The 26294-nt window shown below is 44.7% G+C and overlaps 10 protein-coding genes across 10 annotated transcripts; 6 read left to right on the top strand and 4 right to left on the bottom strand.

Moving 5' to 3' along the window:
* The first annotated feature begins 13 nt into the window (after window positions 1-13).
* Window positions 14-2415, top strand: SJAG_03854 (WEE protein kinase Mik1). The gene is made up of 2 exons (XM_002174946.2): window positions 14-1396; window positions 1440-2415. The coding sequence occupies exons 1-2, from the start codon at window positions 233-235 to the stop codon at window positions 1956-1958; spliced, it is 1683 nt and encodes a 560-aa protein (XP_002174982.1). The 5' UTR covers window positions 14-232; the 3' UTR covers window positions 1959-2415.
* A 329-nt stretch (window positions 2416-2744) lies between these two features.
* SJAG_03853 (mRNA cleavage factor complex subunit) lies at window positions 2745-5141 on the top strand. The gene is made up of 5 exons (XM_002174945.2): window positions 2745-2833; window positions 2877-3188; window positions 3245-3285; window positions 3422-3585; window positions 3663-5141. The coding sequence occupies exons 1-5, from the start codon at window positions 2787-2789 to the stop codon at window positions 4059-4061; spliced, it is 963 nt and encodes a 320-aa protein (XP_002174981.2). The 5' UTR covers window positions 2745-2786; the 3' UTR covers window positions 4062-5141.
* Window positions 5142-5470: 329 nt separating this feature from the next.
* On the top strand, window positions 5471-7214 carry SJAG_03852 (phosphogluconate dehydrogenase; the record flags this gene model as incomplete). The annotated part of the gene is made up of 5 exons (XM_002174944.2): window positions 5471-5487; window positions 5534-5538; window positions 5584-5647; window positions 5708-5775; window positions 5890-7214. The coding sequence occupies 5 exons, from the start codon at window positions 5471-5473 to the stop codon at window positions 7212-7214; spliced, it is 1479 nt and encodes a 492-aa protein (XP_002174980.2).
* Window positions 7215-7909: 695 nt separating this feature from the next.
* Window positions 7910-8301, bottom strand: SJAG_06268 (hypothetical protein). The gene is made up of 2 exons (XM_011050705.1): window positions 8128-8301; window positions 7910-8052 (listed from the first exon to the last, which is right to left on the bottom strand). Exons 1-2 carry the CDS (start codon window positions 8207-8209, stop codon window positions 7961-7963), a joined length of 174 nt encoding a protein of 57 aa, XP_011049007.1. The 5' UTR covers window positions 8210-8301; the 3' UTR covers window positions 7910-7960.
* Window positions 8302-8392: 91 nt separating this feature from the next.
* Window positions 8393-13616, bottom strand: SJAG_03851 (autophagy associated protein Atg2). The gene is made up of 2 exons (XM_002174943.2): window positions 8717-13616; window positions 8393-8663 (listed from the first exon to the last, which is right to left on the bottom strand). The coding sequence occupies exons 1-2, from the start codon at window positions 13493-13495 to the stop codon at window positions 8607-8609; spliced, it is 4836 nt and encodes a 1611-aa protein (XP_002174979.1). The 5' UTR covers window positions 13496-13616; the 3' UTR covers window positions 8393-8606.
* Window positions 13617-13717: 101 nt separating this feature from the next.
* On the bottom strand, window positions 13718-17674 carry SJAG_03850 (P-type ATPase). The gene has a single exon (XM_002174942.2). The coding sequence runs from the start codon at window positions 16898-16900 to the stop codon at window positions 14201-14203; it is 2700 nt and encodes an 899-aa protein (XP_002174978.1). The 5' UTR covers window positions 16901-17674; the 3' UTR covers window positions 13718-14200.
* A 1089-nt stretch (window positions 17675-18763) lies between these two features.
* Window positions 18764-19085, bottom strand: SJAG_03849 (ubiquitin-like protein modifier Hub1; the record flags this gene model as incomplete). The annotated part of the gene is made up of 3 exons (XM_002174941.1): window positions 18764-18866; window positions 18929-19030; window positions 19069-19085. 3 exons carry the CDS (start codon window positions 19083-19085, stop codon window positions 18764-18766), a joined length of 222 nt encoding a protein of 73 aa, XP_002174977.1.
* Window positions 19086-19360: 275 nt separating this feature from the next.
* SJAG_03848 (SNARE Pep12) lies at window positions 19361-20679 on the top strand. Its single transcript, XM_002174940.2, has 2 exons — window positions 19361-20209; window positions 20261-20679. Exons 1-2 carry the CDS (start codon window positions 19633-19635, stop codon window positions 20470-20472), a joined length of 789 nt encoding a protein of 262 aa, XP_002174976.1. The 5' UTR covers window positions 19361-19632; the 3' UTR covers window positions 20473-20679.
* A 134-nt stretch (window positions 20680-20813) lies between these two features.
* SJAG_03847 (RNA export factor Gle1) lies at window positions 20814-22757 on the top strand. Its single transcript, XM_002174939.2, has 2 exons — window positions 20814-21000; window positions 21053-22757. The coding sequence occupies exons 1-2, from the start codon at window positions 20869-20871 to the stop codon at window positions 22334-22336; spliced, it is 1416 nt and encodes a 471-aa protein (XP_002174975.1). The 5' UTR covers window positions 20814-20868; the 3' UTR covers window positions 22337-22757.
* SJAG_03846 (GTP binding protein Bms1) lies at window positions 22695-26224 on the top strand. Its single transcript, XM_002174938.2, has one exon. It carries the CDS (start codon window positions 22770-22772, stop codon window positions 26145-26147), a length of 3378 nt encoding a protein of 1125 aa, XP_002174974.1. The 5' UTR covers window positions 22695-22769; the 3' UTR covers window positions 26148-26224.
* The last annotated feature ends 70 nt before the right edge of the window (window positions 26225-26294 follow it).

Here is a 26294-nt window from a genome sequence, read left to right on the forward strand (position 1 = left end):
AGCATTTACATGGCAACAAACGCGTGGCTCGTTTGTTTTGCCGTCTGCAAACAACGAATTTTGAGGGACTGGGGCTGATTATTGAAGGCAGTGTTTAAAATCAAGCTTTCCTCGAGTTTTAAGTTACAGAAGAACAGGCTGCACCCTTTGTCGTTATTCTTGTCGAAGTCTTGGTCCACGCGTCGTAAACACAGGAGCACTTGCACGTTCAATCGTCCATAAATCGACAACAATGAATTCAACACCAACTAGCAATCGTTATACATTGATTTCGGAAAAGTCCTCGGGCTATGAGAGCGAAAAATACGACTCGTTATATCACAAAGTGCACAAACCTATATTTCCTCCACCACCTCTGGGCTCAAAGACCAACTCCTGCGAGTTCAGCAACCCTTGTACACCTCTTCCAAAAAAAGTGAACACCCCTACTTTCTCTACTAACTTGCGGTGCGGTATCTTTCCTCGATGGGACACACTCTCTAGTGCACAAAAACATGGATCTTTTCCGACAATCCCTCTTTTTTCTAAAATAACGAATGCAAGTACTCCTCTGGAAAGTCCGAAACCTAGAACGTCGGTGCCAATGAGCACAGGCTTCCTCAGCAAGTATGAACAGAAGCATTCGGCTTTTAAAGACATTCAAGGCTTTAGCAGTGTTCCTCCGCATACTCCTTGCAAGAAGTCCCGGCACTTTCGGATTATGGAGCCTTCTACCCCTCCCTCTCCCTCAGTAGCATACTTTCACGGTTCGCTAAAACGGAGTAAGCTCGATGACGAAATGGAGAACATGGACATGTCTGAAGAAGAGTTGGAACTGCCTTTCTTGCATTCAAACGCGTCTCTCGACCAGACAAGCCTTTTCGACACGCCCACAAAGATCAGATTTTCTAGCAGCCCGCTAGGAACGAGCTGGAAGGATGATGGTGATCTTGGGTCCGTTCTCAGTTCTACGACGATGAACAGTGCTCACTTACTGAGTGCAGGCACGGTGGATGAGTTCACCGACGACTCCAGCGACTGGGTTGAGCGTCTGCATGAGCAATTCGCATTCGTTTATCCCGAACACGAAGGCGAATTCTCGAAAGTGTATCGAGCGACAAACTCAAACAGTCAAAAACCCGACGAAACCGAAGTTTCCGTAGTAAAAGTGACGTGTCGTCGGTTCACCAGCCAAAAAGACAAGATGCGCCAATTGCGCGAAGCCACCATACTTCAATCACTTTACGGCAATGAACACATTATTGCTATTCGTGATTTTTGGGACTGGCATGGCCATTTGTTCATCGAGACAGAATACTGCCAGAACGGAAACTTTGCAACCTTCTTGGAGGAATTGAGCATAGTGCAGCCGCTCGACAGCTTCCGTTTGTGGAAAGTTTCTTTTCAATTGCTGATGGTATGTGCAAAGCTGCCCCTTCCAAAGTACTAACTATTGACAGGCTCTTCACGCAGTGCACGACAACGGCTTTCTTCATCTCGATGTTAAGCCGGCAAATATATTCATTACCCGTTCCGGTGATCTAAAGCTAGGGGATTTCGGCATGGCTACACCCGTACCTGTGCCAGCGGGCACTGATGTTGAAGGTGACCGCGTTTACATTGCTCCTGAAGTCCTCACAAATCATGAGTATTCTGGCGCTGCCGACATATTCTCTCTTGGTTTGGTTTTGTTGGAAGCCGCGACGAACGTTGTCTTGCCTCAGAACGGACCTAAATGGCAACAGCTTCGGTCTGCCGACTTTTCTCAGATCCCTTGGCTTCCGGTTGAACCGCCATTGCCATCGTTGCAGCGACAACAACATGTGTTGCGCGAAATGATATACGAAATGTTATCCCCGGACGTCGCTTCTCGTCCAAAAGCCTCGGATTTGCTTCAGCGACCTGAGTTTGACTGGGTTAAGCGCAAAGCTCAGTTGGGAGCCATTGTTTTTGAGCCCGTTACTTCTTGGTTGGATTGAGCAAGTCCGAAGAAAAGACATCTCTCACGAAGATGCAACTTCGTTTCCCTGTGAAACAAACGAACAAAAACACATCCACACCTCCATACACGCATTACGAGGGCTAATGCCAGTCGCATCGCCCCTTTCTCACTTTTTCCCATTCCCCGTTCACTCATTTCCTCCAATGCACCCTTGGTCATTAACTCGTGATTCCCTCTCCATTGCGCCGGACGCAGCACACTGTTTTTATCCATACTCTGGCTTCCAAGCCTTTTCCTATTGTCTTTCAGTTTCCCTTAACATTCTTTCTCCGTCGTTATTCGGGCTATATTATTCATAAACTTACACCTCTATTCTCCCTTTCCCGCATCCCCATCCCGAAAATGGATTGTATACATACACGGGGAGTCCTGTTCCCCGCACATATATCGTCTATAGTATACATAGTCTTTCTTTTCATTAATGTATTGACATAAAGTCTTCTCTAAACAGCATACTACAAGGCGATGATGCCTTTCCAGTTCCCAGCTCCAGCTTCTTCCATACTGCACCCGCGAATTAAGCATTCACGTGACTCGCGAATAAGCCTGGTGTAACGATCTACAATATTCGGCAACATGTAGATCTGCGAGATCGACGACACCTTAACCTTAACCCTAACCTTAATCTAAATCTTGTCCTTGGTGGTCGGAGGGACCGCGCAACGATCGACCCAACTACTTCCAGTGGTGCAGGCGGCATCCACGGTAGAGCTCCGTGCGCCTCTTTAAGGGCCGAGGTGACCGACGACACACGGCGCAACCCCTCCTGTCCTTAACACTATTCTTCTCACAGTATAACTTAGCCATGGGTGATTCAGACTTTGACGACGACGAACTATTCAAAGATCTTTAGTATGAGAGCACGGATGCGCATTTTTTACAACGAATTGTGCAGCGGTGAGGAGAAAGAGTCCAAGCCCGAAATCCCCGCAAAAAACGAGCAATTGGAAAAAGAGAGCGGTGCTGGAGAGTCAGAGGAAGCAGCAACCGATGGAAAGAATGCAGAGGACTCAAGGGAGGAAAAACAAAGCATTCCCAGCCCTCAACCGAGAAGCGTTGATGCGACCAGCACTGGCGACGATTCATACGGAGCACGACAAAGTGCGGAACCTACGGCACCAGTAGAAGCCCCTCAGGAGAGGCAGCATACGGAACAAAAACCTGCAGCTCAAGAAGAGCAACAGAGTCCTTTCAATCGTGAGGATGGGTATGGACGCGTGCTTTCCGTAGCCGGTTCCAGCGGAGCTAACGAATCACGCGTAGAAAAATGTTTATTGGTGGTTTGAACTGGGAAACAACGGACGGTACGTTCTTGCTCAATGTAATTTGGTGCATTTGTAATACATATCCTGCTACCAAATTCGTTCATGATTTGTTCATGATCGGCAGCAAAAGCTTGGTCTTGAAATTTCAGTTTACTGACTCTCTCTCTCTCACTAGAGTCTCTCCGTGACTATTTCGAACAGTTCGGCGAGGTCCTTGACTGTACTGTCATGCGCGACAGTACTACTGGACGTTCGCGTGGTTTTGGTTTCTTGACCTTCAAAGATCCCAAATGCGTTCAAGTTGTCATGTCTAAAGAACATCATTTGGATGGAAAGATTGTACGTTTGCTAATATCTATTTGTTTTTGTTTGCCTCAAAAAAATCTTTCGAAGCACATTTTTGCTAACACAGTCAGATTGATCCCAAAAGGGCGATTCCCCGTGAAGAACAAGAGAAGACTGCTAAAATGTTTGTGGGCGGTGTTCCTGCTGACTGCACAGAAGAGGAGTTTCGTGACTTCTTCAATCAGTTTGGTCGTGTCCTTGATGCTACCTTAATGATGGACAAGGACACTGGCCGGCCAAGGGGTTTTGGTTTTGTCACTTTTGAAAACGAAGCTGCGGTGGAGAATACTATGTCGCAGCCATATATCACCATTCACGGAAAACCCGTGGAGGTCAAGCGTGCAACGCCAAAAGCCAGCATGCGTGATCAGCATGATCGTCATCAGCAAATGCCAGGCAGTTATGGTCAAGGCAATCAATACTTTGCACAAAAATATGAACATGTATGGCGGCATGACGCCCTGCCATGATGGCTCAGTTACTACCGTCAAAATGCAGCAGTATATGGAAGCTGTACGAAACCATGCCGGCAGCGGCAGCAGCCGCCGCCGCTGCCGCTTCTGGTGGCATGCCCCTATCCCCAAGGAACCCCGGGTATGCCTTCTGCTGCCGACTGGGCTCAACAGCAGCAGCAGATGCAGGCCGCCTCTTCCCACTACGACCCGTCTTCAGGACGTGGAGGAACGCCTAACTCGAATACGGATTCGTACGACGGCGGAAACAAGCCCGAGTACGGTTCACGCGGCCAAGGCGGCGGTCGGTCGTCATCGAACAGACAGCGCTATCGTGGTCGTAGAGGAGACAACCGGGGCGGTTCTGGCAACGGCGGAGGTGCTCAAAGCTTCCATCCTTACCGTCGTTAAGCTCTCTTGGATCTGGTCCTTGGCTTAGCGAAATCACTCTTTACACCGCCTTGTGTGTGTATGTATCATCGTTTAGGGCCTACAAAAAAATTGTCGTTACAATAAAGGAGGAAAAAGATTATCCGACCGTCTGCCTGTATAAAAGCGACATCGGTTTTATGGTGCTTGTGTGATAACGATGCCACCTACGAATGAACAAAATGAGTACAGGTTACACACAAGCACCGTTTTTCACATAGCCGTCAGTATGTTGCAGACAGGCAATTTGCGTCCAGGTTTTGCAAGTTCAGTATGATGTTCCTCCCTAAACTTGTGTTTTCGTCTTATGGCTCTTACGTGCACATCTACACAACCCGCTGACTTTCACGTGTTACACTTCATAACGGATTTCCGCACTGTCATCCCAAATACAAAAAAGCCATTTTGTTAATTCGAAAAGTTTATGCATCGTCGTCCTCGTTGCCACCCCCCTCCTTCCATCCCGCACGTAGAGACACACCCGTTGTGGAGCTTCTCATGAAGGAATTGTTAACCATGTCGTGAGTTATGATTCACATAAAGAAACAAAGCAACTGTAGTTTTTGATTCGTCCTACTATTGCATCCACAGACCGGATCTTGTAAATTAATCATCTACAATGTTGTGATGTGTCTGATACTATTCATATCCCTCTAGTAACGTGTAATATGTACTTATGTAAGCACTAAAACGTCTTCACGCAACCGGCAACGGCACTTTCCATGCTCGCGTCTTCGAAGTGTTGTATTCGTCTTGTTTGTTTACACTGGGTCGGCCGCGGCGCGCATCCCCATCAGATAAGTAAAATTAGCGTCTGCCGTAATTTATCTTGGCGAATGAAAACACGACCCGGGATCGCAATTTTACGTGACCAGGTGAGCGATCGTAATCGAAATTGCGCATTTGTAATCATTACGTCAGCCCATTTATTGAACTACTACCTACTTCTTCTGCACATTTAAACTTAGAATCTCCAAACCACAACCATACTTCACAAAATGTCTCAAACCGCTGTGTAAGTTGTTAATAATCTTTCTGACGTGTTGCTAACAGTTTTCTAGCGCTGGTAGGTGAATCAGAGGTCCTATATTTGCGTCTAACTAGATAACAGATTTTGGCCTTATTGGCCTTGCTGTCATGGGTCAAAACTTGATCCTTAACGGTGCTGACAAGGGGTATGAAGGGATAGAGTTGTTGTAGAGTTTATGGCACAGACGTTAACCGTGTTTTGTCAGCTTCACTGTTGCTGCTTTCAACAGAACTGTTTCCAAGGTTGACCGTTTCTTGGAGAACGAGGCTAAGGGTATGTTTGGATGACGCTGCTTGATCAGATTTCGGCTTTTTGCTTGAAACAGCGAAAGCCGGCTGCAAACGACGTCTTTATGTGTTTCTTTGTGTTCTCCTGCTGACGTTTCAGGCAAATCCATCATTGGTGCCCACTCTATTGAGGAGTTTGTTTCCTTGTTGAAGCGCCCTCGTCGTATTGTTTTGCTCGTTAAGGCTGGTCCTGCCGTTGACGCTTTCATCGAGGCTTTGGTTCCTCACCTTGAGAAGGGTGACATTATCGTCGATGGTGGTAACTCTCATTACCCCGACACCACTCGTCGTTGCCAAGAGTTGGAGAAGAAGGGTATCTTGTTCGTCGGTTCTGGTGTCTCCGGTGGTGAGGAGGGTGCCCGTAACGGTCCCTCTTTGATGCCCGGTGGAAACCCCGCTGCCTGGCCTCATATCAAGAACATTTTCCAATCTCTTGCCGCCAAGGCCGGCGACAACGAGCCCTGCTGTGACTGGGTTGGTCAAGACGGTGCTGGTCACTACGTTAAGATGGTCCACAACGGTATTGAGTACGGTGACATGCAATTGATTTGCGAGACCTACGACATGATGACTCGTGGTCTTGGTCTCAGTGAGGCCGAGGTTGCCGACATTTTCGACACCTGGAACAAGGGCAAGCTCGACTCTTACTTGATCGAGATTACCCGTGATGTTTTGCGTTATGTTGCCGACGATGGCAAGCCTATCGTCCAAAAGGTTCTCGACTCTGCCGGTCAAAAGGGTACCGGTAAGTGGACTGCTGAGAACGCCTTGGAGATGGGTATGCCCGTCACCCTCATTTCCGAGGCCGTGTTCTCTCGTTGCTTGTCTTCCTTGAAGGCTGAGCGTGTCCGTGCCTCTGAGAAGCTTAACGGTCCCAAGATTGAGTTCTCTGGTGACAAGAAGCAATTCATTGACGATCTCGAGGAGGCTCTTTACGCTTCCAAGATTATTTCCTACGCCCAAGGTTTCATGCTTATGCGTGAGGCCGCTAAGGAGTATGGTTGGGAGCTCAACAACGCCGGCATCGCTCTTATGTGGCGTGGTGGTTGCATTATCCGTTCCGTCTTCTTGAAGGATATCACTGAGGCTTTCCGTGAGGACCCCAAGTTGGAGTCTATTCTCTTCCACCCCTTCTTCAAGAACGCCATCGACAAGGCCCAAGCTGGCTGGCGTAGAGTTGTTGCTCAAGCTGCTATGTGGGGTATTCCCATCCCTGCCATCAGCACTGGTTTGGCCTTCTATGACGGTTACCGTTGCCCCAAGCTTCCCGCTTCCTTGTTGCAAGCTCAACGTGACTACTTCGGTGCTCACACCTTCCGTATCTTGCCCGAGCAAGCTACTCCCAAGTTCCCTGCCGGTGCAGACATCCATGTGAACTGGACTGGTCGCGGTGGTGATGTTAGCTCTTCTAACTACCAAGCCTAAGCGGCAAAAAGTGTTGATGCACTAACTGTACTCTGTTAGAGTTCGGTTGTGTTGTTGACGACGATTGTGGATTTGGATGAATAAAAACGCCTACTTCTGTCGAAAGGCGAGTGTGTGTACGTTGATGTTCGAAGTACGAAAGCGGATCATGATTAAGTACGACACTTACGATGGCTTTTGGACTGCAAGTCTGCTGCTTCGTGGTTATTGTTCTATGAAGTTGGACATGAAACTCGTTATAGAATTAAGTTGGCTGAAATGCTATGAACTTTATGTAAAGCTTGATAAGGGCGGTTGCTGTACGTTTGATAAGAGGTTCGTAATGAGGTGTCAGTGAGAAGATGACTAGTCTTAAGGGTAGTTATGATCATCAATTAGATCTTTCTACAGGCTTCGTTTTTTTTCAAAATGGTATCTCATATCGTTTAGCCGTTGAATGGAAGATGTTGCGGACTGCATAGAAGACAAGGACGCTTCACTAAATGCCGCAATATAGAAGGGAACAGCGTGGACGCTAATAAAATTCTGATATAGCCAGTCGGAGCCTTTTTTCCAGTCGAGAAGTATAACAGAAAAACCGATGGCAATATTGACCCACTGAGTAACTCTCCAAGGATGATGATTACGGTGTGTAAAAAAGGATTCTTCAACGGGAAAGAAGTACATGTAAATGGAGCTGAAGAATATGCTAACGAAACTAAACACGCGTTGAAATAATGTAATCTCATGCAGCACAAGCGGCACACTTATAAGAAGATAGAGGAATGAAACACGATTTGGAAGAGCCGATTGTCTCGACGATTCGTTTTTTCCAACTCACGAATCAAAACTTCCTGTTCTAAACACAAAACGATGCAACGTTAGACATAGTTTCAGCAAGTACTTTGCCTTAAGGCAAGACAATTATACAAACCCTCTTCGTCTAAATATACAGTTGGTTCGTCCAACGATTTCCTGTGTGAGAAATCAATGATTCTCTTGCGTAAACCCTCCATTCCGTGCAAGTATAAGCGCTAGAGCTTTGCTGCTATGGTTCACCAAAAACAGCAACGACAGGCTAACATGTCACTAGCTGCCACAATCTAGCCAAGTCGTCATGGTGGTGAGGGATGGAAGCTGAAGGCAAATCGCGTAAATTAAGCTTATTATTTTAGCGAATGATTTGGAGCCGTGGATGTACCAAATTCAACATTACAGATGAATTATTCATATTAAAGAAAGCTGCAACAATGGTATAGTGCGTTCATCCACTCCCTGACGCCAACAAGTCACCAATTTGAAGCTAAAAACTGCTACTATTTCTTTTCATAACAATTACTATGTCTCTAAGAAACATTACCATAGTAATTGCTTTGTATTAGGACATATTTACTTGTCCATAATCACGTAGACCTAATTAGTGTCGTCGAAATTTCTTGATGAACTTGACCGAGAGATACTTTTATATTTCTAGATCGGTTAGTTACCCATCTCCAGCTTTTCATCTATACTGTGTAACGTACATCTTTGAGTTCTTGTTTCCTACTAGGGTCCAAGGTATTAGAGAGTCCCAACAGTGCTTTTGACACAATCTCTGTTGCGCCGGCCATGGGTTTAACAAAAGCAAGCGGCACATTATGAGACAGTCTTCGCGCAACACTGGCAACGTCTCGTTGTTGGGTCAAATCCGAGGGGAGCTGTTCAATAGTTGACTTTGTGGTAGCTAATTGTCGCTTTAAACCCGAAAATCCTTCACGCAAACCTTTCACGAACGATTCCGGTTGACCCATATAAGGACTAACAAGTTCCGTCTGTTCTTCAAACTGTAGATACTTCTCCAATCGATGCATAACACCGTGTGATTTTGTCGCCAATTGTGCATTCACAAGTACTGCCTCACGAAATGTAGTTTTGGCAAACTTTAAAAGCCCTTTGCCCAATTCAGTCATAAAATGTCCTTCTTGGTATCCCTTCACAGGAACGACAAACAGATCTTTGACACCCCCACCAACAGTTAACAATGTTCGCACAGGTACAATACCAGATAGCACATCTTCAAGTTGATTGTGTCGGATGTCAGAAAGCCAAAGCTTTAACAACAGTTTACCAACTTGGTCGAACCCCAATAATCCATTACCAACGACTTCACGTAGATAAACTTGGGAATTTTGTAACGTAAATAGACTGGAAAGTTGACTGTACAAATGACTCTGCAAAACATACGGACTTGCCCTCTTCGGTTTGTAGTCGAAAGACAGCACCACACCGGAAAATACAAGCTGCTGTAAGTATGGGGCATCAGTGTGTGATAATGGACGTTCAACACTAGCCGAGGAGTTGGTTGGCTGAAATAGGAAAAATCGAATGAGTTGATCAAGTGTGTCTTGGTCGAAACGAAGTTTGCATGGCGCAACATGAACAGTCATACGGAGTTCCGATGAATCCAGTTCCTTCACCGGCTTTACTCGAACGACTTTCAGTTGCACGAACGGCTTCTTCTCATTTCTCGGACCAAAAGCCCTATTGTACGATAAGACTTTGTTCCAATGAGAAGTGGGCATATTATCATATATACACAAATCCGACAATTTGAGCAAAATATCATATGGCATTTCAGGATTGGCAGTAGATAGAAAATGACCACAGACATTGCTTAATTGTAGCTTTGTTTTGTGTTCAAATGAACGACCCAAGTGTAAAGTGAAGGCTCTCTTTTTAAGGAACTCTGGTATTGGCGTATCAATGGGTTCACGCAAGGAAGCTTCTGATGGTTCTTCAATCGTATGCAGCCGATCAATACATAAGCAACCATATACAACTTTAGGATGTGAACCCTTTTTCTCGACATTCGACTTCTTGGATGACCAAGTTTGGTAATGATATATAGATTCTGCAAGAGTTTTGCGAGTTGTACTCCAATCATAACCATCATGTAAGTCAACGGTTACATTAATATCATGAAACGTTAAAGTAAAAGGATTGTCAACGTTTGTCGAAGCTTGAAGCACTTGAGATACCGTCTGATCATCCTTTCTGAAATAATTTTCAGTGAGATCAAACATGATGTTTGGTAGATCACTCTTTGGCAAATTAACATCTGCCGAACTGTTTACGGGACTTTGGAACAAAACTTCCGAAAATGTGCTAGAAGCAGAGTTACTGGATACTAATTCAATGTCTTCAGACGGGGAACTAGATAACTTTTGTTCCGAGTTTGACCCAAAGAAGTCATCATCAAATTGCAAAGCAAATGAAGGTGCTTCCAGACCATCTGGTTCCAATTTCAGGAGCATGTCTTGACTGTTAAAAAAGTCCTTGTCAATAGCGGACATTAGCTCGACGGAGTGCCTGACAACAAAAGTATTTTGATCTGAATTAGATGAGGAGGCAGGTTCATTCATGTTCACTGACGCTAGGAACTCATTCAATGTTTTAAAACTGTCAGCACAGACACTTACATGTGCATCACAACTGTTCACATCAAGTGTAATATATGGTTGACCTTGCCGCAATTTCAACATCGCCTTGATATTTAAGCCTCTGAATTGGGCTATTTGAACATAACCTAATGCCTTGAATAAAGCACACAAATCTTGTGTAAATGTCGGCGAAACGCCCGATGATTTAGGTAACGGTGATTTATCGATATTGTCAATAAGAAAACCACGAACGGAATGCACTTCAATTAAACCGCTGATCTGTGTTGGATCAGCAATGGGATCAATAAGCATGGAGGCACTTTCCATTAAAGCAAGCAATCGACTATACGTTGTTGGACAATTGAACCCCAGAAGGACATTTTCAAATTTTAACTCAATTGAGTGAGCAAAAGAAGGAAATTGTAGGAATGGTTTTTCTGGATCCGCCTCGAAGTATGTCTCCAAGAATGCCTGAATCCAAGGAAATGAGTAATAATGGTCAATAGATACGCATGAAACAAGCAAAACAAGTTGCTCATTCGTTGAGCTCGAGAATAGAAGATTCAAATTAACATTTTGCTTCTTAGATGAGTGCAAACCCTTAAGATGAGAGATGACCGAATGATGCTGACCACTTTTGTGATGGGTGACATTGCAACTCAGTTCATCTATAGTAGCAGAACAGTCAACCACTTCATTAGACGCTATAGTCATGCCAAATTTTCCCTTCACAAACGTAGGAAATACTGTATATGTGTCCTTGCAAGTAAACTGACAAGAGAGTTTCCCGAATCGAAATTTAAAGAGAAGGCTGTCCAACGCATTATCCGTCCTTTTTTCGATACTGTTACTCGAACTCATTGAAATAACAGAGACTAGTGAAGAGAATGCCTGTATTACCTTCATAGATAATTTAAGATCAATGCTTTCTATTACCACATTAGCGATCCGCTGGATATCAAATTGCGGTTTTTCCAGTTCAACAAACTCCAGTGCATCAAGCTGTGTTTCAACAACGCGAACATTGAAAGGGAGATATGATGAACACCTATGTGTCTCGCACAAAAGGCGTCTGAGTGTGATGGGTCTCTCGGTAATGCTCTGCTTACTACTTGACTTCCAATAAAAACAAGCTTCGGTGGTATGAAGAACAAAAGCTTGTCGGGTACCTTCTCTTTTGAAAATTATCGAGAAATCAGACAAGTCAATACAAGCGGATACATATGGGGCAAATTCGTCAGATGTCAAAATAAGTTTAACAGAATTCAAGGTTACAGAGAAAGTCAAACAACCGGACTTATCTGTTGAAGGGGAAAGAATTGAAGCTTGGTTAGAGTCGTTCGAACTTATCGAAGGCGCAACATTATAGAGATCAAAAAGAGAATTTGTTACATCAGAAAATAATTGTAGTTCGGCAACCATAGTAAAAACATCGTGTGCAGCCAACTGTAACGAAAAAGGAGAGACCGAGGCAGAGACCGAGGCAATTGCTGAATTTAGAGACAGCTTGCCACTAGCGAAAAGTTCATTATCGCCGCTCATATTAAGTATGGATTCATCATGAAAGAATAAGGAAACTCGTGAAACATCAAAAATGAAGTCATTAATCATGCGTGCATTAGAAACGTGAATACAGTACAGACCCGTTAAAAAAGCGGGAGATGCTTGTAAGTCAAAAGCAAATTGATGGAAAAGAGGTTGTATGACAGGAGCAGGGAACGAGGATATGAGGGAAGGGTATAAGGCAATGTGGATTTGACTTATATTAACGTCCAGAGATAATTCAGGAGACCGCTCATTCTGTTTCTGTGACAACTTTGGTTGTGCAGAAAGAATGTGAAAGCAAGAAAAAGCCCAAAGGACGAAAGGATGTAAGGGTACATAAACAGAAGCAATTTGTAAACTCGTGTACACAATAGAAGAATTCTGTAACTGGAATTGGATTTCAATTGGTCCTCGAATATTACAGACAGTTGCTTCTAACACGGGTGTATCAGAAGGAGGCTGAAAGGTTGCACTTTTATATACTGGATCTTCTTCTTCTATCACCGTTTTAAAAGAATCAATAGTTGCAATCGAGTCCGTAGAGCCCGAAGGTGAATTAGATGCTGTTGTCACCCGAGATGCTTTGGGCGACCCAACAGCCGAGTCTGAATCAAGTTCATCTTGCATACGTAGCGAAAGGCGGACTGAACCTATCCCTGCTTTCCGCGTAGCTGTACTTTGGTCAAGACTGTCAAGCCAGAAGCGCTCTGATTCAATAGAGCAGACCAAGTGTTTATCTGAAGAGTACAAGACAATTCCGAGTTTAATATCGGTCACATTTAGGCAAATGGAATTCATTAGCTTCTCGGATAACATACTAGCAATAGATCGTGACGACTGTGAATCGAGTCCAGAATCATGATTCAACGAGTCTGTCTGAGATAACTCTTCCAATGAAGCCTCTTTGGCTGCATTTAAGAGTGATTCGAAGAAATCCGACTCAGACATCGCGTCCTCATATAATGAGCCTCCCTCGAAATCGCTTTGGTGCAGCTGCAATTGTACATGCAGTTGGGATATAGACACTCGTATTTTCCCGTTCCATAAATCACTAGCAGACATTTGAATGCTCATTTGTTTGAAACCTCCGCTTACGACGGACAATTGAGGATGTTTCCATAAGTTATTAATTGATTCAGCATCCAAAGCCAACTCGTTCAAAACAAGCATCCCGCGAGAAAGAAGAACATTAAGGTCGTCGGACTTAATTTCATTTTTTAGAAAACGGCCCAAGAATCGCTGAATTGTAAACGCGACTAGCCGACTATATAATCTGTTTGGTAATGCACCAGAACTAAGCCAAGAAGATGGCTTGAACAGCCAATCCAGCAGTTTCATGGTGAACGACAGATATGAGGTTTTCTAAAAGTGTGATCAGCCAAGAAAAAACGTGAAATGTTAACCATTTAGGACTTTATTATTGTAGGTGAAGATTCCCAGCCTACAACGTCGTGAACAGACGGTGTAGTAAACTGGTGGCTAGTATGAAGAACCAGTAAGGGAACAAGTGGCAGAGGAAAGCAGGCAATTGAAGGCAATATAATCTTGAAGCGACCGCTCTGCTACAGATAGTAGCCATTGTCATCATGAATTAACGTAATTAACGATTTTATAAAAAAGGAGCAAATACCGGCATCAAAGCTGTCCATCCCACAACTGCATGAATTTTGATTTTGCTCTAAGATTCAGTTTATTAAAAAGGGGCAAGCACACGATCTAATGTATAAACTAAGCATGAACTTCTTCCGTAACAAGTAACACTTGTGTATACAGAGACTTCCGTAACTGTGAATTTCTCAACTTGGTAAAGCAAGAACAGTTACAGTACGAACACACTCGAATTGAAAGGAAGGACGAAGAACTTTAGAAAGAAGTCTGAAAGAACATGCATTGAGTACGTTCTTCGTAGCAGAGTGCTGACCAGAAAGGAAGGTGTTGACGAAGAAGAAATATATAGAAGAATAGAAATCGGGTTGCACAAGGGCAAACAATAGACAAGAAGAAAACAGAACAAGAAACAAAACCCAAAATGAAACACTCAGTCTAAACATGGCGCAGAAGGTAGGTGCTTTTGGAATGGGTTAAGCCGCGTTCGCGACGGTACCATTTTATGAACTCATCAAGCCAGAATACAGAGCTCGCCAACACTGCAAGTACGACGAGATCTTTGAATGCAAGTGGCTCCGTCTGGAAGATTGCTTGGAAGGGAGGGAAATAGATCACAAGTGCTTGTCCAATGAGAGAACCACCAACAGCAATATTGAACATTCTGTTGGAGAACATTCCTAACTCGAACACAGACTTGGTTTCTGAACGGCAACCAAGGGCATTAAACATGTCAAAGAAAACAAAACAAGTAAAAGTCATCGTAGTATCACGAGCGGTGACGACGCCATCACGCATTTGCAGCTTAAAGGTAAACACTGTACCAACAACGATGAGAAAGGCGCTTAACAATACACGTCTCAGAAGATGAGTCGTGATAATAGGAGCATTACGAGGACGAGGTGGCTTCTCCATAACGTCGTCGTCCACGGGCTCAACACCCAAACTTTGAGCAGGCGGGCCATCCATGAGAATGTTGATCCAAAGAATTTGCATAGCGTTTAAGGGATTTTGCCAGTGGAATAAAGAAGCAATTGCGATCAGTGAGAGTGCAGCAACACTGGTGGACAACTGGAAGGTAATGAAGTTACGGATATTGTTGTAGATACCTTTACCTTCTTCAATTGCTGCAAGAATAGTAGCAAAAGAATCATCAGTCAGAATCATATCTGCGGCTTCCTTAGCCACATCCGTACCTTGTCGACCCATTGCGATACCAATATCGGCAAGCTTAAGGGCAGGAGCATCATTAACACCATCACCAGTCATGGCGACGACATCGCCATGAGATTGAAGAGCACTAACGATTTTCATCTTGTGCTGAGGGGTTGTACGCGCAAATACAGACACCTGAGGAACTAACTCACGAAGAGCAGCTGGCGAAAGAGCGTCCAACTGTTCACCCGTCAAAGCATACGTTCCAGAAGCATCCTCATCACTGTTTGGCAAGGGAAGACCCAAAGTTCTAGCAATACTGAGGGCAGTAACAATACTGTCACCAGTAATCATAACGACGCGAACACCACTTGCGAGCAGGCACTTGATGCTTTCATGAACATTTTCACGAGGTGGATCGTTGATGCCAAACAGACCATGGAAAGCAAGCTTTTCAAAAGAGGTTCCGGAAGCCACAGCAATAATACGCAAACCGGTACTTGCCATTTCGCGCTCACGTTCAAAAATCTCGTTTCGCATAGTCTCAGTCATATCCAAAACCAAACCACCTTCCGTCACATAGGAAACACATTGACCCAAAACATACTCAGTGGCACCCTTCATGCAACACAGTTTTTGATGAGCATGTTGAACCACGACAGACATAAACTTGCGGTCACTGCTGAATGGAACTTCAGAGAGACGAGGGTAAGAGTTACGAGGGTCCTGCATACCAAAACGACTTGCGCATTCGGCAAGAGCAACATCCACAGGAAGTCCAACATAGCCCGACTCAAACATGGAGTGCGCCTTCTGGTCACGAAGCTTAGAATTGTTACACAGAAACGCAGCAAGCAAGAGTTTTTCGAATCCAAGGTTCGAAGAAGCGATTTTTTCAACGGAAGAGTCTGGCAACGTATAAACAAATTTCATACCAGGAATATAGATCTTTCCAACCGTCATGTGGTTCATAGTAAGAGTACCTGTTTTATCTGAACAAACCACATTGACACTACCGAGTGTTTCAACACTAGGTAGCCGACGAACGATAGCACGATTTTTGGACATACGCAGGACACCAAGAGCAAGGGTTACCGTAACAATAATAGGCAAACCCTCCGGAATTGCAGCAACGGCGAGACTGACGCCAATAGTAAGCATTTCCAACCAACGCTTTCCTTGAACAAAACCAATGAGCACAATGACGGCAATGATGGCAAAAGAAATCATGGACAAGTGTTTGCCAAGCTGATCCATGCTTCGTTGAAGAGGAGTCTTTGGCTTCTCGGTCTCCTGCATTGTCAGGAACACTTGACCAAATTCGGTATCCTTTCCTGTAGCAACCACGATTCCCTTACCACGGCCATGGCGAACAAGCGTGCCCATAAAGGCAGTGTTTCTTCTTTCATTCACAGCAAGAGAAACAGCATTGGGCTGAGTCTTCGTGGTTTTAGAGCGCGGAGTAGTCTCGCCAGTAAGGTTGGACTCGTCGATTTCCAAATCAATGGCATCCGTCAAACGCAAATCGGCAGGAACACGGTCACCGATTTCCAAACGGACCAAATCACCGGGAACAAGACCGGTAGCATTTATTAGTTGCTCTTTGCCAAAACGAATAACAGTACAGTTGTGAGGGACAAGATTATTTAGAGCTTGCAAAGACTTTTCTGACCGGTATTCCTGTACAAATCCGACAGTAACGACGATAAAGATAGCCAAGGCGATGCTAATGGCATCACTAACGTTTCCAAGAAGAAGAGAAATGGCGGCACTTCCGAAAAGCAAAAGAATTAAAGGATCCGAGACAAACTGCTTCAAGAACTGGCGGATTAAAGAGTCTTCCTCATCCGAGGAAAGAATATTCTCACCATGCACCAATTTTCTCTGAGAGATGCTAGATATGGAAGTCAGACCATTGACAGCATCAGTCTCAAGATCAGCGCATGTTTGTTCGGTGCTAAAAGCAGCGTACTGAGAACTCATTTTTGATAGCTAAGAGGGAGAAAAAACAAGAATGCAAAGAAACGCGCAAATAGAAACAAGAAAGAGCCAAACAAAAAAGCAATGAAAAAAAAGGGAAGAAATCAAAGACGAGAAAGAGCGCCGACACACGTGCAGAAAAACACGTATCACAGAGAAGAACTGGAATTAAGGTTGTAAGTGCAGGGATTCACGATGTGTCGTTAGGCAATACGACACTGAAACAAGACAAAAGGAAACGTAGGAAGAATGAGCGTGCAGCAACTCGAGCACAGTGTACAATAGGGAGAAGGCGTAGCCAGACACCTTCACTATAGCAATTTTTCGCGTACACGTGTATGCGAAGCAATTTACCTGCTCAACAAAAATACCAAAGAGAAAGAGAGACTGAACGGGACACGAAAACAATTCTTAAAAAAAGAGCCGATCAATGGACGAAATGGACAAGGCGCTTCGTTAGTATGACCACGACAGCGAACCTTAACAACCGAATTTGAACCAATTGCTCAAAAAATAGGGCAGTACGATTGACAAGATTAAAAGAGACCTAAAAGAGACCTAAACCACAAGTCAAAAACGCTTTAAAGTAGGCTAAAAACGCTGATGATCGTCGTAGAAAAATTGGCCGAAAACAGCGCAAAAAAGATCGCAAAAGAGAGGAGACTGGACCAGAAAGATGCCAAAACCTAAGAGAGTAGGTTCACGAATCGTAGAACCACGGTCAGCCGCTCAATGAGGTGGATTCGGTTGTGTACGAGTTTTGGTAGTGTCTAGGTGAAAGAGGCGGGTGCCCTGTTGTGTCCTCCGAGTCTAAGCCGCGCTCTGCAAAGTGGTGCGAAATGGAAGTGTTTAAACCGCATGTGGGGCAAGGTGGGGGCGTCTAAAGGCAACGAGAAATAAACAATACGCGTTTAAAAGTAAAAGTTGGCGTAAAAGGCGCTAGAAGAAGGCGGTTTCAAGAAGCAAAAAAGACACGTAGCGGGGTGCAAGGTATCGCGAGCGATCGGTGAGTCACAGCACAAAAAATATAAGACGATTTCGTCGCTTTGCGATCGCCTGCACGGAAAAATACCAGTCTTTCTCTTTCCACACTATCAGCTCGTGGTTTGCAAAAGTTGTCTTTGTTTTCTTTTTTAAAGCGCCTGGACGATTTTGTTTTCTTTCATGTAGCTAGATTCTATGGATCCTTTGTTCGCATGCCTCTTGTAATCTCATTAACGAACAACGTATTTACCCCTTGTCCTCCTTGGGCCCGACAAGCAGCATGACGCAGAACGGGTACAGTATCATTGTGTTGTTTTGGTATAATGGACAGTTGGAGAAAGAAGAATTGTATTCGTATTATGTGTTGTAGACATTTCCCGTAATACAAAGAAAATGCAATGAGGCAGGGCCCTTTGCAAGGAACAAGGCTTTGCGCGTTTGCACAGCAATACATAAATACAAGAGCATAGAGCGCCGTTTCTGCAACGACCGAAGAAAAGTGTCTTTGTCTAGTCCTCGGTTTTGTTTGTTGTGTGTGTTTCTTACGTACTTGCCCGCTTGTTTCTCATTACACAGAATGGATTCGGTTGCTTCCTGCAGCGCCTGCCTTGATTACTACAAGCATGGTTGGAGATCACCCTACATGTGGTATACGAATTGTTAAGCGGGGCCAGACTGTCGTGGCAGGCTGGCTCCCTCATTTTAGCAACACATCACTAACCTAGCAGTGTCATTGCATGAGAGGGTTCTCTTTATAAAAAGCCTTGCACAGCCCACTGGAAAGCCTCGACTTTTTCTGTAGTATTGCTCCGTTTGTCTAATGATATTTGTGCACAACAGCAGCAAGGCGAGAACAAAGAAGTAGTTTATTGGTGGTGCAAATTATGCATAGTACAGTTCCAGGCTCATACCATCATGGATTTCATAATCGGCAAGTGTGATGCCGTCCTTGAACACAGAGTTCCACTTTTTCAAGACAATTTTTCTGACAGTCTGTTAATCAAATGGTCCGATTGTTATTGTTAATATAAACAGATAAACACCTACCTCGGGTCAGTACCAGTCTGGGCCGCTACAAGTTTTTTGAAATCGCCAATGGTATCGTCAGGCATGCATTTGACACGAACTTTTTTTCCGAGACGATCGTTGCTGTATCTGTTAGCCTTGCTTTGAATCCATTATCATACCAAATAACCTCAATCATATTGTCCAAGCACGCTAAGAGTACAAGGCACGCAGACAGTTTGGTGTTGTAACTATGGTGGTGAGTTTGACGGAAAGTGGCCACGCTTTTATTGTGCAGACAGCAGAAAAGCTAGATGGTTTAGCACATTGTCGTCGGTCTTTTCATTACAGAGCACTTAGAACTGCTCGTTCATCCTGCTTGTGTTGACGTTGCGAAACCAGTGACCCCGTCACTCACTTCCCCCACGTTGCACCACGTCTCCCCCACTTCCCCACATGCGCTCATCACAGCGCCGCCAGCAGTGCCTATATACGACTCACGTAAGCATGACCGTTCTTCTCCGTTTCACCGTGTAAACTCTTGATTTTGGGACGTTTAAGGCCAATTTCACAGTACAACGTTCGTCTCAGTATTGGTAGAAACATCTTTGTATTGGATTCATTAGGGATAGGCTGGATACGGTTTAATTTTGCGTTTGAACGCTGTGATACTACCCAGCAATTGTCCTGTGACTTTCCGACTTCTTGCATCGTGTATTCCTGATTGATTTCACCAACAGTGCAACATGTCCTTCGCCAATTTAGATCGGGGCTTGCAGAGTTCAACTGCACCTGGCGAGTTTGCCAGTCTGTCTAATCGGATTGCTCAGGCTATTCATCAACTACGCAGTAACACAGCTGCTATGCATCGATACACAGTCAATGATGTGCTTGAAAACAATTTCCCTGTGCTGTTGGAGCAGTCCCGTTCGCTCTCGAAGAAGATTTCGGCCGATTTGCTTCGTCTTAAAGAGTTCAGAAACACTGATGAGTATAACGAAGAAGCAATCTCTTTTACGCGGTCCAAGCTTTCACGAGACTTTAATGTGGTTCTCGCGGACTTGCAGCGGACGCAGCAGAGATATGCTGATCAAGAAGCAGCCAATCTTACTCAAGCTCAACAGGAGCTTGACCGGAATGCTGCGTTATTGGAAGAGGAGCAGAATCCTGCTGCTTTATCCTCCGGCAGAAAGACCTCTCAAACCGTTCAGCAGCCTCGATTAACGAATGATCAAATTCAGTTTCAGCAGCGTTTAATCAATGAACGTCAAGATGAGATTGAGGATTTAGCTCAAGGAATTACCGAGCTAAACGAAATTTTCCGTACGTAAAAACCACAGCTCCCATGTGTCTTACTTCTAACGTTATCTGTAGGCGACTTGAGCACTATCGTCACTGAACAAGGTGACCTTATAACTAACATTGAGTACAATATCGGCAATGTTTCCAGCAATGCTAAGAATGCATCCACACAGCTACAGCTTGCAAACAACCGCGCTCGTAAAGCGAGGAAACGAAGCTTCTGTTTCTTCCTAATCTTGGCAGTTATTGTCGCTGTTATTTTGGCCGCTCTTATTATGGGATAAGTATGTACACCGACTGCAGAGCAAACCCGAATTCTTTTCCTGTCCACGACTACAGAACTCGAACACTGTCGTCTTTTTTTCCTACGATACGACCAATAGTAAGCTTAGATTATTGGCCACGCGAACTGTTTACGACGTCTGTTTTCTTAGCATCTTTTTAATAGTAATCACACATTGCGAAGGGTCCATAACTTCTCAGATGGTCTGAAAATAACAGAAATGTACTTTCGGTGCGTGCTCGCGGTATCAAAAGGTAAAGCGTGTTTTGTTTACAACGCGTTGCATTTAGCGCGTACAGCTTTTCATTCGTAGTCGCGTTCTTTCCACCGAGACCCTGCCTTGTTACCTGGCTAGTGTTGTCGTTACCTAAACCAGCTTCGTACTGCTGTAACAGGAATGGCAGTATTTGAAGTCGCAAACGAGAATGCGGAGGACGATCAGATTGTGTCTAGCTTAGGAAGTATTGATTTGACTGCCCAAGATGTTTGGGACCTGTATAATGCTCAAACGCGCCAATTAGTCACAGACGTAAGGATGTGAGGAGTAGAAAGTACTAGTATGACATTAACACGTTTGTTAGGCTTCCCGATGCATAAATTCACTCTCAACCTCTAAAATTAACCGTGTTTACCTCTCGGAACACGTTGTTGTTCCCAAAACCAAAACTTTTGCTAAAGACGCACAATGGATAAAAAAGGAAAACGAATCAGCCCGGAATCGCGTTGAGGAGTCCATTAAAAAGGCTCAGGATGCCTATGCGGAAAAGATTCGTCAGGAACAAGAACGCCTTTTGCGTGAACGGAAGGAGCAAGAGCGAAAAGCAGCGGAGGAACGAGCTCGGTTGGAAGAACAGAGGAAAAAAGCACAACTAGAACAGGAGCAGCAGAAGCAACGCGCAGACGAAGAACGGAAACGACAAGCCGAACTCGATAAACAAAAACGAGAGAAGGAAGAGCAACAGAAAAAGGATGCACTCGCTAAAAAACAGTTTCAAGACGATCCAAAAGAAGACAAAGAAAAGTACTGGTCGATCATTCAGGATTTGAAACAAAACGTTAAGAAGCCAGTAGCGGAAAACAAAGAATGGAAGAACTACTGCATTTCCCAGAAGCGGAAAATTACACCTCGTATCGGCCAAGTTACGCCTAGTCAAGCACAGATTGCGCGTATTACCTCAAATCTTCATGAAACATTTACTGCTGCTAAGTCACAAAACGAAACCGTCTATCGGTGGGTGTTGAACTTCTTCTGCAAGGGCGTTGTTCGGCAAGCAGAAGCAGAAGTTTCCGTCAACACAGTTAGTGCGTATCCGCTGGCTTCTGTATGCCTTAAGCTTTGTGCTATGCATCCATCCTTGTTCGACATGCTTATAGCGCGACTTCAAAAGAAATGTCCGTGGGTAATCCCCTACGTGTATGATACCACAACAGAAGAAGGCATGAAAAAGGCCGGCTTTAAAAGAATGTCAGACGGTCGGTGGGAACAACACACTACGTACAATGAACGGCAATGCGGAATTTTCGCCGTGTATGCCGCCATGATTGCCTTAGACACTTCATTGGCGCCCGCTGGATGGAAGTTCTTTGCTCGCATACTCAACATTACTCCTCCTCCCGTTCAGATGATACAAACGAGTCTGGAACGTGGCCAAACAATATGTGCCATTGTTACTACATTCTTGGACGTTGCTGGCAAGGCAATGATTCGGTTATACAAACGGCAAGCTGAAAAATTAATCATTGCTGCTTGTAGCGAAGGCTATGTTGGCAAACAAGGAGGACAAAGTCAATATGCTCGTCTAAGAATTGTTGGTGAAGATTGGACGCAAGGCAAAGGTGGACTGGCTTTTTCGTTCGACCCATGAAGAATCTCGACATCTATAAACGCTTTCATGAATCTTTCGTACATACGATTCTAAATTAGGTAATTTTTTTTTCTGTTTCTGCTATTCTGTCTATTTAAACGGTTTCGGAATCTTTTAACATTCTTTTGCTGCTGCCAGCGTCGAACGAGTTCACTGGACGAACTGTGTTTGTACCTCATTTACGAATCATCAACTTTCTCTGCAGTTCCTTTACTAGTTTTACCTTGTCAAGAAACTCCTGCAGCTCTTTTCTCCTCAGCTCTGTAACAACACATGGATTTGTCTTTTCTGCTTTTTAAGCTTGTTGACGTGTTTTATTTTTCATTTAACAGTAAGTACGCGTGGCTGTTGTTATTAGTGGTGTAGGGTATCTAAGGTATTTTCCCACCACCACGCAAATTTATCTGCAGCCCTCTCCCACACCCCGTTCACAATGGACGAAAAGAAGGCCCATGTTGCCAAGCATTCTGGTCCTAAAGCTGAAAAAAAGAAGCTGAGAAGGGTGCCGAATACAAATGCTGCCAACAATCCCAAGGCCTTTGCTGTAGCTTCCGCTGGACGGCTTGCCCGTCAAGCCATGCGGACGGCAGACCTTGATCAAAAGAAACTCCATGTTCCTATGGTGGATCGAACGCCTGATACATGTCCTCCTCCTATCATAGTTGCGGTCATGGGTCCCCCAGGAACGGGAAAGTCGACTCTAATCAAGTCACTTGTTCGTCGGTACTCAAAGTACACTGTGTCTCAAATTAAAGGCCCCATCACCGTGGTTGCCGGCAAAACTAGACGAATTACATTCATTGAGTGTCCAAACGACTTAAGTTCCATGGTTGATATTGCAAAAATTGCTGATTTAGTACTTTTGCTTATTGACGCGAACTTCGGTTTTGAAATGGAAACTATGGAATTTCTTAATATCCTTGCTCCGCACGGTATGCCTAAAATTATGGGTGTTCTTACTCATCTCGATTTGTTCAAAAAGCCAGCTACCCTTCGCGCTGCTAAAAAACGGCTGAAGCATCGTTTTTGGACGGAGTTGTACCAAGGTGCAAAGCTGTTTTACCTTTCTGGTGTGCTAAATGGTCGTTATCCGGACAGAGAAATTCTTAATTTGTCCCGGTTTATCAGTGTCATGAAGTTTCGTCCGCTTCAATGGCGCAACCAGCATCCCTACCTTCTTGCCGATCGTATTGAAGATTTGACAGTCCCAACAGAAATTGAGAAAAACCAAAAGGTTGATCGTACATTAACTGTGTATGGCTATCTTCATGGCACAAATATCTCGAAATCTGGAGCCCAAGTTCACATTCCGGGTCTTGGTGACTTTTCTGTAAAGGATGTCACGGCCCTTGATGATCCATGTCCTCCTCCTGACGCAGACAAGGTGAGACGCCGTCGGTTGTCAGAAAAACAAAAACTCATTTACGGTCCCATGGCTGACATCGGTGGCATTTTGTTTGACAAAGATCGTGTGTATATTGAAGTTCCTACTTCATCTTTCACGAAAGACAATGCTGATGCGGGTCTTGGTGAGAAAATGATGGTAGAACTCCAAGAAGCCCAGGAATCTTTGGGCGAGACTCACGACGAAGGCCTGCAGTTATTTACAAACAGTGCACCCATGCATAATTTTGTTCTTGGTGACGACGCAAATGACGAAGGTAATACCGGTCGGAAAACGCGTCGTATTCCCACAAATAAGGTCGCATCTCTGGAAGAAGAGGGTGATTTGGAATACGTGGAAGGGGGGGATGATGATGATGAAGATGCTGGTTCAGACGTGGAGTACACTGGCAAACTCGGCATCATGGGCGACGATACTGAATCCGCTGGTGTTAAAGAGGAACTCGCGTTCGGTAGCAGCGACTCTGAACTTGGTGACGAGTCTGCTGATGAAGAAGGCCTGGATGTTTCTGAATTAAAATGGAAGGACAACCTTGCTGAAAAGGCTGCGCAGCGTTTGGTCCAGGCTCGTCGCCGTGTTGATCTTCAACGCGTTGTCTACGATCTTTCCCTTAATCCTGAAGAAGCCATCTCCCGCTGGAACGGGGAAGGCGAAATGGGTGCAGAGGATGCAGAAGAAGACAATGACGATGATGATTTCTTTCGTGTTACAAAGAAGGGTTCCACTGACCCCACTTTGGAACGGAAGCGTGTAGCTGAGGAATACAAAAAACATATCCTGGAAAAGTGGAGCAAGGAGGAGAACCTTCAACGTCTTCAAAGCAAGTTCATTACTGGAAGTCTTTTACAGGACGGTGAGGCGGATACTGCAGAAGCTGATAACGAGGAGGAAGATGATGAAGCTGGCGACTTCGAAGACCTAGAGGCTGATGAGCAAGGAAGTTCTAATGAGGATGCTTCTGAAGGCCCAGAAGAAGCAGAAGAAGAGGAGGAGGACTTTTCTAAAGAACGTGAAGCCAATCTTCGGAAAAAGGAGGAACTCCGTCGTCGTTTCGAAGAAGAGGACCGCGGTGATCCGGAAAAGAAGGACATTGATTGGTATGCACAAGAAAAGGAGAAGCTTGCTCAACAGTTGGAGCGTAATAAGGAGGTTTTTAATGATTTGGACCCCGAATCACGGGCTCGTCTTCAAGGTTACGAGTCTGGAAAATACTTACGTCTTGTTATTGAAAACGTTCCTTACGAATTTATCCACAATTTTGACTCTCGTTTCCCTGTGGTCGTAGGTGGTTTGCTCCCCAACGAGCAGCGGTTCGGTCTTGTGCAAGTGCGCATCAAAAAGCATCGCTGGCACAAAAAAATCTTGAAAACAAATGACCCTCTAATCTTCAGTATTGGCTGGCGGCGGTTCCAATCAGTACCCATATACTCTATTGACGATTCTCGTACTCGTAATCGAATGCTCAAGTACACACCGGAGCATATGCATTGTTTTGCACAGTTTTACGGTCCTTATGTTGCGCCCAACACTGGTTTCTGTGCTGTGCAATCCGTGGCAAACTCTGACTCCAAGTCCGGCACGTTCCGTATTGCTGCCACGGGTACTGTTCTCAATATTGATCAGTCTACCGATGTCGTTAAGAAGCTCAAGTTGACTGGTGTTCCCTACAAAATCTTCAAAAACACTGCCTTCATTAAAGGAATGTTCAATAGTCCTCTGGAGGTTGCCAAGTTCGAGGGTGCCAATATCCGAACGGTATCTGGCATTCGTGGTCAAGTCAAGAAGGCTGTTGACCAAACTCATGGTCATTTTCGTGCTGCTTTTGAGGACAAGATTTTAATGAGTGACATTGTGTTTCTCCGTGCCTGGTACCCCGTCAAATGTCGCAAGTTCTTTACGAACGTCACCAACCTCCTGGAAGCCGACAAGGCCGAGTGGAAGGGAATGCGACTCACTGGTGAGGTTCGTCATGAGCTGGGTCTTCAGACACCGTTGCGTCCGAACTCTACATATCGTGAAGTTGTCCGCGATACTCGTCACTTTAATCCTCTCAAGGTTCCTGCATCTCTTCAATCCCAACTGCCGTTTGCTTCCCGGACAAAGGAGCTTAAGCCACGGGGTAAATCCACATACATGCAGAAGCGTGCTGTTGTGCTGAATGCGCCAGAGCGTAAGGCTCGTGACTTGCTGCAGAAGGTTATGACCTTGCACGCTGAAAAAGAGGCAAAGAGAAAGGCCAAAAAGGCAGCCGAACATGAGCGCTACCATGCTAAGATGCAAAAGGAGGAAGAGGCTTATCAAGAGAAAAAGCGGCAGGAAAAGTCTGCTTGGTTTGCTAAGCACGGCAAGCGTCTTCGCCAGGAGGACGGCGGCTCCTCTGGGAAACGGTATAAGAAGAAGAAGTAGGATGACGGTAGATTTAGGATTTTGTTATGGTTAAAAAAACGCGGTTAATCAGTTTTTTGGATATATAATATTATTGCTTTGGTGATTCATACTTCAGAACAACTGTCATTCACTGTATTTTTGTATTTGTTATTGTGTACGCTGTAT

The sequence above is a fragment of the Schizosaccharomyces japonicus genome (genome assembly GCF_000149845.2).
Source record: "Schizosaccharomyces japonicus yFS275 unplaced genomic scaffold supercont5.2, whole genome shotgun sequence".
NCBI classification, from domain to species: domain Eukaryota; kingdom Fungi; phylum Ascomycota; class Schizosaccharomycetes; order Schizosaccharomycetales; family Schizosaccharomycetaceae; genus Schizosaccharomyces; species Schizosaccharomyces japonicus.